Source organism: Phytophthora infestans, genomic scaffold (assembly GCF_000142945.1).
Source record: "Phytophthora infestans T30-4 supercont1.2 genomic scaffold, whole genome shotgun sequence".
Lineage (NCBI taxonomy): Eukaryota > Oomycota > Peronosporomycetes > Peronosporales > Peronosporaceae > Phytophthora > Phytophthora infestans.
Genome location: NW_003303757.1, coordinates 3,422,657 through 3,437,497, shown reverse-complemented (window position 1 = coordinate 3,437,497; position 14,841 = coordinate 3,422,657). Strand labels below are relative to the sequence as shown.

The following is a 14,841-nucleotide window of genomic DNA, read 5'->3' as shown; positions in this document are numbered from 1 at the left end:
CCATTTCCTCCGCGTTGTGCGACTCCTCAAATTCGAGTCTGCGAACACTTTTCTTCTTGATACGAGTGCTGCGGCAAACAACTTGCTTCTCCATGCGGGAGTCAACGATGTGCTGCCTCTGATCTTCTCCGGCGGCCGATGTATCATGTTCGGCAGGTTCCATTTCCACGTCTTCTTGTACTGTATCCAGCCCAACCGGCACAGTCACTGGTTGGCTCAGGCTGTGTCGCTGCTGGCAGCTCTCCCTCTAGTATCACTAACTTGTTTTAGGGACTTAAAACTCGAAGAAGACTGCCGTAAGTGATATGACGACCTGTCCGAGACCGTCTCGTCTAGTTGGCACCCAGAAGCGATACCCACCGCTTTTCTCGTAGCCGATAAAGACTCCTTTCGCCGTCTTGGCATCCAGCTTCTGCCGCTGCGATTTGGGAAGCAACACTTCACATCACAGCCAAAGACTCGCAGCTTGCTCAGCACTGGCACACAGTGCTGCGATAGGTGTCGCCCCAGCTAGTACCTTAGTCGGGCAGCGATTTCGAATGTACGCTGCGGCCAAAACCGCGTCGCTCTAGAAGCGCTTTTCCACCCCAGCTGCCTGAAGCATGGATCGCGCCATTTCGATGACAACACGGTTGCCCCGCTCAACTTTGCCGTTCTGCTGCGGGGTGTATGGGGTGCTGAACTCTTGCGCAATCCGGTTCTCGTTGTAGAACTCGGCTATTTCCCCACCAACGTACTCAGCAGCGTTGTCGCTCTTCAGTACAGACACTTTTGCCTTCGGGACCGCTACCTTCGAGTTTGCAATGCACTCACGGAGTGCTCGCAGCTGCGTAGCTGAGCCTTTGTCTTTGACTGGAAAAACCGCAGCTAAGTGATAGGGCTCGATCATCATACTTACCAAGTCGGTATAACCATCACGCGATGTCGTTTCCATTGGCCCCACATAGTCGATTGCGATCAGGACTTGTCCGCACTTAAGTTTTCGTGATTTCTTCGATAAGATAGGTGGTCTGGCTAATTTCCCAGCTGCGCAAGCCTCACAGGGACGCAGTTGCTTGTCGCGCGTTGTCACACCACCGTCTTTCAGCACTTTCATCAAGTCTCGAACGTTCAAATGTCCAGGCCTGGCGTGCCAGAGGGATTAGTCGTTCAGCCGATCGCCAGACACGTATCCCGCTTCAGCATTACGGATAGTACTGGGCACCTCCACAACATACAGACCACTGCTTCGTCGAGTTGCTACCAGCTTGGACTTGCCGCTCGTAATCACGCATCGCTCATGATCAAACGTGGCCGTAAGCCCTGCAGCTCTGACCTTGCTAAGACTGACGAGATTGCGTTGCAGCACAGGCACAAACAGTACTTGATCCAAAGTGCACATTCCGCCAGTAGCCAGTGGCAAGTGCGCTTTCCCCCGATGCGTCGCGTTAAGCTTCATCCCATTAGCCGTCGTAACGAAAACGTTTGTGTCCATCTTACTCAGACCAGACAGTAGTACACGCGCGCCCGTCATGTGACTGGATGCGCCAGAGTCGATTATCCAGTAGGCTCCCTGAGTCCGATACAGAACTCACATGATAGCCAAAACCGCTCTCTGCGCCACCACTGTTGCCTTAGCTGTTGTTCTCACCGCCAGATGCACCGATGAGTCGCTTCTTCGACTTGCATTCGTTCTTGAAGTGACCACGCTTCCCACAGTTGAAGCATTTACCCTTCTTCACAACTGACTTCCCGTGCGTGGCCGCCGTAAAGGCACTACCGCCACGCACTGCTGGGGCACCACTCCGCTTTCCACGTTGTGTTTGAGTCGCACGGCGCATTGCCTCGGCGGCCGCTTTAATCAGAAGCTCATCGATCGTAGTGCATGTTTCCAGCGAGCTTATGTAGCCATTCCAGTCGGGCCCAAGGCTTTGTAGAAAGTTACTCTTCTTCTCAGAATCACTGATGGATACCTTATAGCACTCCAATTCTGCCAGCATCAAGCGGGTTTGCCGGATGTGCTCCAGCATGTCACCACCGACATCGATGTAGAGAGCCATATACTCTCGCTTAAGTGATCCGACTGTCGTGTAGCACACATGGCGGTACGTCTTCTGCAGCGCTTTCAGCATGGCCTGCGGATGCGGTAAGTCCGCAACCAACGCGGCTTGATCCTCAGTCAGCGCCGACAGAATGATGGTCATGGCGAGTTTCTGCTGCAACTGCAGCTGATGTAGCGGTCGCTCCCTCTGCTGTAACGGACGATTAGCTTGGCCGGTCTCCTCATTCTCGAGTTGCAGCGATGTTGGTGCCGGCTTCAGCACAGCACCTCACACATCCTTTACTTCCAGATACAGCTGGAGCTGCCACGCCCAGACGCGGTATCCCGTTCCGTCGAGCTTGTGGAGCTTGGTCGTGAAGGCGGTCGTGGTGTTGGCGCGTATGACCTTTTGGATAGATATGAACTTGGTATGTGAGTCGAACCCGGAGAAATGAGAAGTGAGTAGAATTGAGAGTTATGCAAAAGCCGCTGAGCGACCGCTTCCTGTTCAATGCCTGACCTCCTCGAAGCTGAACTACGAGTTGCACTAGACTGATGACGCAGATACCGTAGTACGTCAAGATGACGCGTATCCAGTTGCACTGCATGTGCCGCACTGTGCTTACAGAGTAGCACGCTCCGACATACGTCACGCACCATGTGATAATACTGGGGGGGGGCGGGGTCCCCGAGGTAAGATCAGTCTTACTTAGGTAACGGTAATTCAGCACTCGACTTCCTTTTTTCTGCTCACCAAGTCTGCGTCGTTAAATAGCATATGGCTCCAACACTGTTGAGCAGAAGTAGCGTTGCACAATCTCAAAGGTATTAGCCCTTTAGTGTGTGTGTGTGTGGTTTTTTTTGGGGGGGGCAACTCCCTTTGGATGGTCTATCCCTAAGTACAGTAAAACCTTCCCTACCTGATAAGTCCCGTGGACGAGGTCACTATCCGATATAGCAAGTTCCACAGATTTGGGCGGACCATTAGCTTTTTATCACCATGTCCTACTTCGGCTGGCTTGGCTTTTACCATGTCTCGAAAACAGAAACACGTCGGCAATCTCAATTTTGAGCAAAAGAAAAAAAATGCTTGTGGAAACTAGAAAAACCGACGCTAACGCAGGAGCAGCTTGCCCAAAGGGCACAACAAGAAATTACAGTGATCAAGAAGCCTGCTCAAGGGACTATTTCGGCATCACTATCGCAAACACGTCGTTATCAAACCGTTCGAGAAGAAGATTGACAAGCACGTCGGTCGCAACCACTTGCATTTCCAGAGCTGGATGACGCCCTTGCTAATTGGGTCCTCCACTGTCAAGCACGGCGTGTTATGATAGATGGCAATATGGTGAAGGCAAAGGGGACCCGGCTGCTCAAGCAAATGTCTGTTAATGAGTCGGACAAACTATCGTTTTCGAATGGATGACTTGATTCCTTCCAAAGCCGGCATGGTTTTAAAACTTTACGTGGTTCGGTGAAAGTGGTTCGGTGGATATGGCGTCACTCCCAATTCAACTTAAGTGCATTCGTGCTGCCGTGAAGGATTATGCGCTAGCGGACATTTACAGTTTCGACGAAATGGGCCTATTTTACAATTTGTGTTCAGATCGGACGATTGCACGCACTCAAATTGAAGGTATCAAGAAGAGTAAGACACGAATAATAGTTGCGCTTGCCTGCAACGCAGATGGATTGGACATGAGGGAACCTTTGTTTTTGGGCACGCTAGTAAGCCAAGATGCTTCAAAAAGAAGGCCGACGCTGAGCTCGGCTTCACGTACAGAAACAACAAGAAAGCGTGGATGACAGCGCTACTCTTCCGCGAGTGGCTACACGATGTTGACATGGAGATGAAGAACCTCAAATGCCACGTTGTCCTTCTCACGGATAATGCGTCTTCGCACATTACTGTTGGGTTGGAGTTGCAAAATGTGAAAATTCACTTTTTGCCGCCAAATACAACTTCCAAATTGCAACCTCTAGACGCAGGAATTATTGCAGGACTGAAGCAGCGTTATCGTCACCGATGACTCCAGCACGCATTAGATCTTGAAGAAGCCGGTAATGACGGCAATATCTATGCAATCGACCAGCTGCTAGCTATGAAATGGGTGAAGTTTTGCTGGAGAGATATCGACGGCGAGCTTGTACTGAATTGTTTCAGGCACACAGGGATCATACGCGGCCGCTCATTATCCCGCCGTTCCCGAAAGAAAGTTGACAGCATCTTGGAAAGTGAGTTGCTCGAATGTATGGCACGGTTACGGGTCCGTAGCCCAATGAACATTGCAGACTTCGTTTGCAACGCTGCGGAGGAGAACACGGAAATGCAGTCGTTTTCAGCAGCGGAACTCTTGAGCAACACAACTGATATTGCTTTCCTGAAAACTGCTACGGAAAGCATGCCTACTAAAGATAATGATGCTGTAGAAGAAGAGAGCTACGCTATGACTGCAAAACAAGGTGTTGATGCAGTCCGAGGAGTACTTCTAATGCTAACGGACCACCCAGATATAGAAAAGAAGTTGGAGAGAGACCTACGACTGCTTCAATCGCGTGCGCGAGAGAAACCCCGGTTAGAAGCCGAGGAGCACTGACTCAGACTTCGATTACGAGCTTTTTTGCTGCCACTACACGCTCTTACGTAAAAAAAAATGCATACAAATTTAAGATTTTTTGGGGGGAAAAGCATATCAAGTTACGCGTTTCGACACTATCAGATTTGTCCCATAGTAATTGCTAACTACCAAGTCGATGGATCGATTCCATATCAGATATATAAGGATATCAGCCTTGACAGGGATCATTTAGGACAGGTTTTACTGTACTTATAATAGTTGGGGCACTTTTAAACCTCCAAAATACCATGTTCACTGATAGTTTTCTCGGATCATATTTTAAGCAGTACAAAAGTCACCAACATTTTTTTGCATTTAAGCCAAAATCATACCGACATGGTGCGGGAGATCCGGGGTCTCGCTATATCTTCTAATATGCGCTCACTCAGCATCTTCCCACATCACTGCCGCATTGACACCTGCCTGGCATTCCGTGGATTTGCCGAATAAAGCCTCGCATACCCCGCTCTCATGGCATTTGCGATTCCAACCATACGTACACACGATCTTGATCCAGAAATTCTTTAAAGTTTCGGGCATAAAAATATCTCGCGAACACCTTCCGCTGCAGCTGCAGACTCATTCGGAGCTGTAGGCGGTTTTGCAGGGATTTGAACCGGTCTCGACTGACCGGAGATAGTTTTATTCCGCTTTCTAACCGAGTCGGAATTCGCTGGTGAAAAGACCCGCTGCGTGCTTGGTTGGTAGTCAGCCGTCCATTTACGCGCGTAAGCGTCTCACTCTTCGTGCCACTCGAAGTCAACGGGCGAGATACGCGAACTACCCAGTGGGAGTTGTAGCTCGGGCACACTATCGATCATTTTTTGTTTAACTGTAACCAAACAAGCGCGACAAGTTAGCTTTAATGCATGCGAATTTGAATTCAATTTCCCTTACCAAGTTGATAAAGTCGTCCTCTCCACAACGCAGGTTTGTGCTGAATTTGCGCTTTTTCAAAATAGACGACTTAGCGAGCGAGAATGTGTGAAAGGGGGAGAAGGGGCGTAGCGTTTCGAAAATCGTGATGTTCTGACGATGGAAGAAGAGGAAAAAAATCTCGCTGGCAGCTCGAGTTGCTTCTTCCCGGACGCATCGAGCGCCGTGTCGTTCTTCAAGCTCTGATCTCTGGGCTTGAGCTCCTTGGGCGCTGATCGGCAAATGACCGGATTTGCTGATCTCCCCCCGGTTCGGAAACACCGGTTACAATTTGTGGCTATGCTCACTCGTACTTAGCCGACCACGTTCTTAAATTCCTCCGGGAGGCTCCTAAAAGGCTACGAGGGCATTGTCAGGGAGCGCCAAATAATCCCGCAGCGGGAGTCCCGCTCCCGCATTATTGCCGTGTCAAAGGGAGTGGGAGGTGAAGATAAAACGTTTTCTCCTTAGAGCATCTCCAGCGGTGGGGGCTATACACGGATTTATCCTAAACGTAACACGTTTAAAACTTGAATGAGTTTCAACGCGTCCATTAATGGATATAAAGCTGGTTTTAACTTCAATCGGCTCTAAAACTTGGCTTTTGGGTCTTAAAATAAAACCTGGGCTTCAATCAGTTCGACTTGACTTTACTATACTGGTTTTGAAGGGAAACTAAAGGAAACTTCATCAACCATGGGCAAGGGAGTGAAGCTGACACCGTTCAGCTCTGCAAGTCCTGGCTGGAGACATCAGAAGATCCTGTCGTCGGTACAGGCCAAAAGAAGACGTCATTCCTTAGTCGACTTTATGAACACTGGTTGGAAAACAAGAGCGATGAAAGTAGTGAGGATCGCTCGGCAACTGCAGTCGGAGGGCGCTGGAAAAAATGCAGCCAGAGGCGACCAAGTTTTGCGGCGTGTATGCCAGGGTGAAGAGTCGGGAGCGTTCTGGTTGGAATGACGAGATGTATCTCGATGCTGCACTTAAAATCTACGCAAAGAGACACAAACAGCCGTTTGAGTTTCTTGCTGCATGGAATGAGCTGAAAGACAAGCCCAAATGGACCTCCAAGATTACAAGTGATAGCAGTGCCAGAGCCAAGCGTAAGGCCGGTAGTGATGGCGATGAAGCCAGACCAGAAGGTCACAAAGCAGCGAAAGCAGCGCATCAAGAGAACTGGAGCTCAAAATGCGCAGGAGATGAAGCTCATCTTCGCTTTGCTGCAGCGACTGAGCGAAAGGTTGTCGTGATGGAACAACAATTGTACTTGGCCATTTTCATGCAAAACCCGGAGAGCGACGAGTCAAAAGAGTTCTTCTCCATGCAGCGCAAATCTATTCTCGAAAAGATAAAGAAAACGAATGTAGCAGCGACGCAACAACACCCACATTTGGATCACGGACAACTCGTTTCTGTTGAAGCTAGGGCAACGCTAGGTACCGGTAGCTACAAATGCTAACAAAGAAAACGACTCCATTACCCGTAACAGCAGCAACAGCGACATTCATAATATCACCTCTGCTGAATTGTAGCTCTGCTCGAACGACCAAATCAATTCAGTAGTCAAAAGCTGCCATGCATAACTTACCTAGCTGCGTTCACCAAATTGACGCCATACGTGCTCAATCAAATCGTTTTTTAGCTCATAATGAGCTTCTTCGTCTTCAATATGACACAATGCTTGGGCAATGCTTGATACTGGACATTCTTCTGCCGGTGTGCTTTGTACAGGGCTCACCCACTCGTCCTTAAAAAGATACTCGTGGTTTAGATCCTGAAATGGTAGTTCATCTTCGACAATCATGTTATGAAGAATAATACTGGCCAGCATCACATCATTCATCGCGTCCACTTTCCACAGCTTACACGGCAGCGCTAATATCCAAAAGCGTTGCTGGAGCACACCAAACGTGCGTTCTACGTCTTTTCGCACTCCTTCTTGCTCAGCTGCGTACAGTTTCCGTTTGTTGCCTTGAGGTGCACTAAAAGTAGACTGAAATATTGCCCAGGGTGGATAAATGCCGTCTGTGAGATAGTAAGCTTGGTCGTAAATTGCTCCGTTTACAGTAAATTGAACCTTGGGCGCCACTCCGTTCACCAAGTCATTCAATAGCTGCGACCTCTCCAGCACATTTATATCAATGTTTGCCCCAGGCACACCATAAAAAGCGTGCCATATCCACAACGATCAAGATGCGACGGCTTCCAAGATGACGGTCGCTGTCTTCTCTTTCCCTTGAAATGCACTTTGCCACGCGGTTGGACAATTCTTCCATGTCCAGTGCATACAGTCCAGACTGCCAATCATGCCTGGGAAACCACGAGCCGCATTCTCTGCAAGAAGTGTTCCCAGGTCATCGAGTGTAGGTGTACGTAAGTACTCCGGTCCCAGCAAGCGAATGATATTCTCACAGAAAAGTTTTAGCGTCTCGAGCACCGTAGACTCTCCCATCCGAATCAACTCGTCCAGCTGATCTGCAGATGAACCATACGCAAGCATGCGCAAGGCGCACGTCACCTTCTGCTCCGGGAGGAAACCCAGACGTCCAGTGGCGTCACGGCGCTGAACGAAATAATTACACTGGTCATCCTCCACAAGGACGTTAGCGATAGTTTCAAATAGGCTGCGACGCATGCGAAAGCGTCGGTGAAAGTCCTCTACAAATACAAGTTGAGAGAAGTCGATTAAATATCATATAATCCAGCTAACGGTGAGGTCAGTGATACGTACGATCGTCGTAGGTTGGATTGTCTCCAAAGTGGTCTTTCATTAAGCGCTCTCCTCCTATCCCGCGGTCGCGCTCCTAATTAGTTCTTCTGCCAGCTCCTGATCCTCCATGCTTGTGTTTCTTTCGTAGGGGCGCATTGATACTATCCGGAGCCATGAATGTTAGATAGTACTCGTCGTCAGAGTCGTCTAAACCTTCTATCGTATGCGGAAATCTCCACTCCATTTAGTGCTGCAATCTGTTTCGGAATCTGATTGGTCTAGATTTCGTTAATTCCATCTGATAAAGGAAAGCATTTTTTTTTGACATGGACTTATATTTAAATTAGAGGTCTCAAAAGGATCTTTAAGACCGAGGTATAAGTCCTACCGCTGGAGATGCTCTTACAGTTGTATCTTTTTGTGTGTGTACAGAACATAATTCTGAGACTCACAATTCGTGAGTCACGAAAATATACTGCGATAATTGAGAAAGACCAATCAAAGCAATTATTAATAGTAATCGCAGCGAATACATACATGTAATTATTAATGGAAGTGAGTATTTTGCCCGACTGGCTAACCGACTATACAATTATACTCCCCAACATGCATAAAATGGACTTAGCCGACGGTCTTGGCAACATTCACTCGGAATTAATTTCTATTCCCAGACACAGCGCCTTGCCGAGTCGAGGACTTAGAGGCCGGGGTGGGGCAGGCCGCGCAGCGGCGCCCCCCGAGCGCAGCGCAGCAAGCGAAGAGAGGGGCGGGCCCACGGCTATAAGTCCGCAGACGAGTGCAAACGCGCTAGTGTCCTACCTTTACTCCAATTTAACCGTAGTATACTATCTGTACACGTATATAAGTCGATCTCAGTCGGGCAAAATAACGAGTGCCATTATTAATACCTCGCTGCGAGCAGTGAATGGTTACCGGAATTTACGTGTTTTCTGCAACCGTGTAAAAAGTACCTTTCAAGTCAAAACCGTAAGAACGGCGGAAGGCGTAAAATCTCGCACAAGATACTCCTGTCCATTTGAAACCGTCGCTTTGCTCACAATATTGTAATCAATAGCGTGCTTTAACTGGGACACTGATTTGATGCCAAATTGGTTAATTTTGTTGGCACTGCAGACTTTTTACGGGCCACTGGTTGCAAAAAATTGATCGGTTGCAAAAATACCGTTAATTCCGGTACTGTATGATGCAGCAGGAACAGCAACACAGTTGCAGAGAAATGTACATGTACAGCGTGAACCGCATACATTCTGTTGAACAGTTGCTTTTGGTAACAATCAGAGCCAAAACTTGTTCACTTTGTCGCGAAGGTAACAATCAGGGTACTGGTAAGCCGGTACCCTGATTGTTACCTTCGCGACAAAATGTACTATAAGTCGACTTCAACTTGGGTACTTTGATGTGGGCCACATCCAGCTTCACTTCACCTTAAGCTTAATTCACAATCGAATTTGCCTGCCAAAGGCGAAACGCTATGAGGACTTGGTTCTACTCCAAGTGCGTCCTCTGTCGCTTTCTCTCTTACCAGTGTACACCGCTCAGGCATTCTAACATGTGCAAACTGTAGATACGGAGGCCCAACCGTCATGCAAACGGGTGACCAGCCCGACCCCGACCTGGGCGGACCAAAGGACGTCGTGGTTAAAGTGCATGCAGCCTCGCTCAATCCCGTAACGTTTGACAGTATGAGGCTAGCCTGCACGGTCTGCACTTCTTACTGTGGTGCAATGCTTTTCATCTGCAGATTGACTACAAGCGGCGCCAGGGCGTGCTGAAGATGCTGCTGGAAAATACTTGGTGAGCAGCTTCAAACTGCTGGAATTGATGGTCTTTAGCTGAAGAGGAGTGATACGGCAGGCCGCACATTGTCGGGTATGATTTTTCGGGTGTGGTGACCAACTGCGGAGACGACGTGGACAAGTTTGCATTGGGCGATGAGGTGTTCGGTATGCTACCGCACTTTAGCAATGGCGCCCTGGCGGAGTATGTGCATCTGCTGTTTTGTTTTCGTCTGTGGCAACCTTTAACCTGAAGGAGCTGGAATCGTGGGTTGCTAACTACACTGCACTGGCGATGCCACATGTTGCAGCTTTGTCGTTGTGAAAGCGGATTACATCAGCAAGAAGCCTTCGAATTTGACGTGAGGACGAGAAGGATGGATGATTGTATGGTGAACGGGTTATTGAGGATTGCTATTACTGTTCTGTGCACAGACATGTGGAAGCTGCGGCCTTACCTTTAGTGACGCAGACAGCACTACAATGCTTTCGTCTGGGGCAGCTAGCTGAAAACAAAAAGGTGCTGATCACTGGCGGAGCTGGAGGCGCTGGGTCAATGGCTATTCAAATCGCCAAGAGTGTCTTCAAGGTGAGCTGTTGACCGCTTTTTGACTGTCGCTACATCATTTAGACCTGAACATGCGCCACTTGGTTTGCAGGCTCGAACTGTTGCGACAACTGCAAGCACAAAAAAGCTGGAGCGAATGCGACTTCTTGGTGCCGATGAGGTGGTGGACTACGGGCACGAGCGCTTTGAACGCGAGTTGGCTGAGTATGACTTCGCTCTAGACTGCACCGCAGAGGTACGCAGTTTCACCTATGCAGAGCACTGTTTAAGGAATGTTAACCAGTTTTTCTTAATTGTCTGCAGGCCAAGCAGTGCTTCGAGTGCATCACACGTGGTGGCTCAGTCGTGTCGATCGCGGAGACGCCGACTTGGAAATCGCTTTCCACTGGTGATCTCCAGGGTGTGAGCGTGTCTTACCTTCTGGGTGTTCTCCTGGACTGCCTGAGCAGCTCAGTGACGCGTCGTGCGCGCCAAGCTCAAATCACGTACGAGTACATGTTCGTCGTGGCCGATGGCGCCGTTATGGACGAGATCCGTCAGCTCGCTGAGCAACGCTCCATCACACCGGTGATCGACAAGGTTTTCCCTTTTGAAAAGGCTGATATGGCCATGGAGTACTTGGAAGCGGGGCATGCTATGGGAAAGGTGGTCGTGCAGCTCGTTGATACTACCAAAGCAAGCTGAACAAGCTGGGTTGAATGAGCAGAAGGAAGCGATAAGCGTACATGTACACTTTGATATATTGCGAAAAACGTGTTATTTCTATTATTCATCGTGACTTCTTCCAGTTCATCTAATGGGGTGTGCTGCCATATCGCGGTGTTCTCTTTCGCGAGCGCGTACTGTATACGGCGCGTGGAGTAGCATCTGAAGCTAGAACAGCTTCTGTGGCGTCCACCTTCTCTGTCTTGCGACTTTGTGAGGAGAGCACAAGGCACGTGCCACCGATGACGAGAGCAGCTCCAATAAAAGTGAAAGGCCCAGGCACGACATCCACGCCCATGACGATACCTTGTGCTGTGGCTACGATGGGCTCCATCAGACACACAATTGATACGACGATCGGATCGAAGTATTTCATCACACCAATGTAGCCCATTGTGCCGATACAATCGCAAATGAAGACGAGGTACAGAACCACCAGTAGTCGGTTGACGGACGGGGTCAGCCATCCAAACACTCCATCGTAAGGATCAGTAGACAGACTGAGCTCTTGGCCCGAAGCCAGCATGTAACAAAGCAACGTCATGGCTGATGTGGCCGTAAGACCACATAGAAACACCAGCAGGTGCATGTGTGGTCGCACCTTCTTAGCCAACGTGAAGTAAATCGCTCCACCAGCAGCACCAGAAAGAGCCACGAGATCTCCAGCCGCGGTCGCAGATACAATGTTAGGACCTCCGTCAGTCGTATCCATAGTGGTGATGCCGCCACCAACAACACCAATGGCAGCACCCAAAGCTTCGAGCGCAGCTACAGGCTTTCGCTGCATGATCTTCCAGAACACAAGCAGCACCGAGTGTGCGTTGTTAAACAGTGTTGCATGACCCACCGAAGTCATGGACAAAGCCACAACAAACGATCCCACAAAGTATGCGTACGCCACTCCAGCCACGAGGACAGAAGGAACCAGCTCCTTCCAGTTAGAGCCATGCGGTTCGTCTTTACCACGCAGAAGAATTGTCAGCGCGAAGGGAAATGTGACCATCGACGTGGCCATGTTTCGCCAGAAGATGCGAATCTCCGGTGTTACCACGTCGTCCATTTCATCCAACGCAACACCCACCGACGAGATTGTGAAGAGCGACGACATGAGCAGCATGTAGCCGATGATCGGAGCCTTGCGCTTCACCACGACAGTAACTTCAAGATTATCCTCGAACCCGCGTGTGTTCAGCTGAATCTGTGTGATATCGGACGGTAGAATTGTAGCCTTGTGCAGTGGTGTCAGTGTTGCTCGTGGAGTCACCAAACTTGCCGAAATAGAAGCCTCATCCTCTTCATAATCCAGCTCATGTTTGCCTGGCACAGCCAGTAAGTACTCTGACATACCAGAGCCAGGCGGTAACACACCAGACGGATCACCCGGAGTCATTTCAATCAGGTACGCGTGGTGCTTAGAGTTAACCTCCTCAATCGTCTTGGAAGTCTCGTCATCCATAGGGAACGAGAGTACGAATGGCGACAGCTCATCATTTTCGAACGCAGAGCCGTTGCTATCCATAAAGGACCGTGCCGAGAACGGAGATCTCGCAGAGCGACTTGACCATAGTCCCTTCGACCGCGCACTGTACGATAACAGCGGTCGAGACTCAGAATCGTTGAGACCACTGGGACTTAGCCTCTCTTTACCCACATCGACCCCTTCATCTCCATCCTCCGGATAATCTGAGTTGCCTACGCCCACAACGAAACCTTGGAAAAGCTTGACGCTGTCGGTATTACCAGCAACACGAAGCGACATATCTGGGTCAGGCGCTGACACTCCGATGACCACATTCTTCGTCAGCGATGGGTCTCCGATAGGTGTCGACGCCAAGAAGACCGTCCAAGGAGATAACTTCGCCGTTCCATCAGTGTCTTGTGTGTAGGCCAGTTGCTCCTCCGTTTCAATACTGAACCACGTTTCTCCAGCCGTCGGGATGTACGTCAGACGACTGGAACTCGACGATGTTGACTTGATTGTGAAACTATCCAAGGCTTCAGCGAGAGAAAAGTAGCTTTTCTCGCTAGCGAGCGCATCCAAAGCGTCAAAAATGTCCGGCGAGCTCAAGAACAGACCAGCATCGATACCATCGTAGACTGTCAGATCACGACCGATGTGGGTCACGTGTTGGTGGTCTTCGTTGATCTTCACCTTGACTGTAGTTGGTGGCAAACCCGTTAACTCTTTGATCTCCGTCTCCACCAACACACACGCGACTGCGCCTCCAAGAGGATACGCAGACAGCTTGGACACCACTGATTTGTCAAAAATGTGATCAGCTGTATGGATCAAGAACGGTTCTGGGCCGGGGAACATGGTCCTCGCTGCGAGAATGGAGCGAGCGTGTCCGTCGTCATTCTTCCGTCCTAAATCCAGGAACTCGATCTTCATCTTGGTGTAGAATGGCGTCTGCTTGACTGCGGCCACGATTTGCGCTCCCGCTGCAGCTACCGACACCACCACTCGCTCCACTCCAGCAGCATAAAGTTGTGTGAGGATATGGCTGATGATAGTCTGTTGGCCTAATTGAATGAGGCACTTGGGGCGCTGGTTCTCGTCTAGACTGCTGGGCCGCACAGCAGCAGTGAGCAGCACTTGACGAACTGCAGGACGTCGCGAGGTGGGGGTTATTGCCAGTGGAGCTGAAGCACGAACAGCTGAGGGGCGTCCAGGGGGCAGTGGAGGCAACGCACTGGAGCGAGGAGGACGAGAGCTTGGAGCCTCGTCGATGTCCACTTCCACTTCATCTGGAGCGCTGGCGGCGTCGTGGCCCACGGTTTCGAACGGGACGTTCTCACCGGCATCGACGATGACGCCCTGAATCTCCGAACGCGTAGGGTCTGCCTGAAATCCCGAGAGAAGCTCCGTCTCCGGGATGCATAGCAACTGGCTCACGCGCTGCAGGTCCAACGCGTACACGGCTGTAGGCACCTCGGCCTCTACGTCCATGGGTCGACGTTGCACCACCATGTTGCAATGACCTTGGTTCTGACTGAGAAGTAGACGAAAGGGGACTGACAAGGAAGCCGATGCTTGGTATCTCTGGGAGGGACGATAGTGGGTGAAGTAACGGTTGGCTAACTTGTTTTTTGTATGGTTTGGCGATCCGAGTCAGCAAACTCGGTTGCGCTGGACCTACAACCATGTGGCAACCGGAATAAGCGAAGCCGTGGTGCAGGCGTTGCCATTGGCTGCAGCTGCATTAGCCGCAGCTGCAGGTCTACACAAGGACAACGACAAGCCTGCATGATGGCTCACCTGCCACATATGCATTTTGAGTCAAAATGCATATGTGGCAGGTGAGCCGTCAAAATTTGACATCCGCCTTCAAATAAGGGTACACGTACATGGATTGGGGACCAAATTACCATGCACCCCATTTTGCCACACGTACTGTACCACAATTGGTTATTTTCTAACATGTAAGCACTTCAACACGCTCTTCAACAAGGAAAACTCTCTATTAATTAGGGGTACTTCTCTGTCCCACCAATTTAAAGAGATT

The 14,841-nt window shown here is 49.9% G+C and overlaps 2 protein-coding genes across 2 annotated transcripts; one reads left to right on the top strand and one right to left on the bottom strand.

Moving 5' to 3' along the window:
- Nucleotides 1–9,758: 9,758 nt before the first annotated feature.
- On the top strand, nucleotides 9,759–11,398 carry PITG_01627 (alcohol dehydrogenase, putative; the record flags this gene model as incomplete). The annotated part of the gene is made up of 8 exons (XM_002908210.1): nucleotides 9,759–9,781; nucleotides 9,852–9,954; nucleotides 10,029–10,081; nucleotides 10,142–10,267; nucleotides 10,374–10,424; nucleotides 10,498–10,651; nucleotides 10,722–10,865; nucleotides 10,934–11,398. The coding sequence occupies 8 exons, from the start codon at nucleotides 9,759–9,761 to the stop codon at nucleotides 11,312–11,314; spliced, it is 1,035 nt and encodes a 344-aa protein (XP_002908256.1).
- A 25-nt stretch (nucleotides 11,399–11,423) lies between these two features.
- PITG_01626 (Drug/Metabolite Transporter (DMT) Superfamily) lies at nucleotides 11,424–14,306 on the bottom strand (the record flags this gene model as incomplete). The annotated part of the gene is made up of 2 exons (XM_002908209.1): nucleotides 11,424–14,057; nucleotides 14,112–14,306. The coding sequence occupies 2 exons, from the start codon at nucleotides 14,304–14,306 to the stop codon at nucleotides 11,424–11,426; spliced, it is 2,829 nt and encodes a 942-aa protein (XP_002908255.1).
- Between the last annotated feature and the right edge of the window lie 535 nt (nucleotides 14,307–14,841).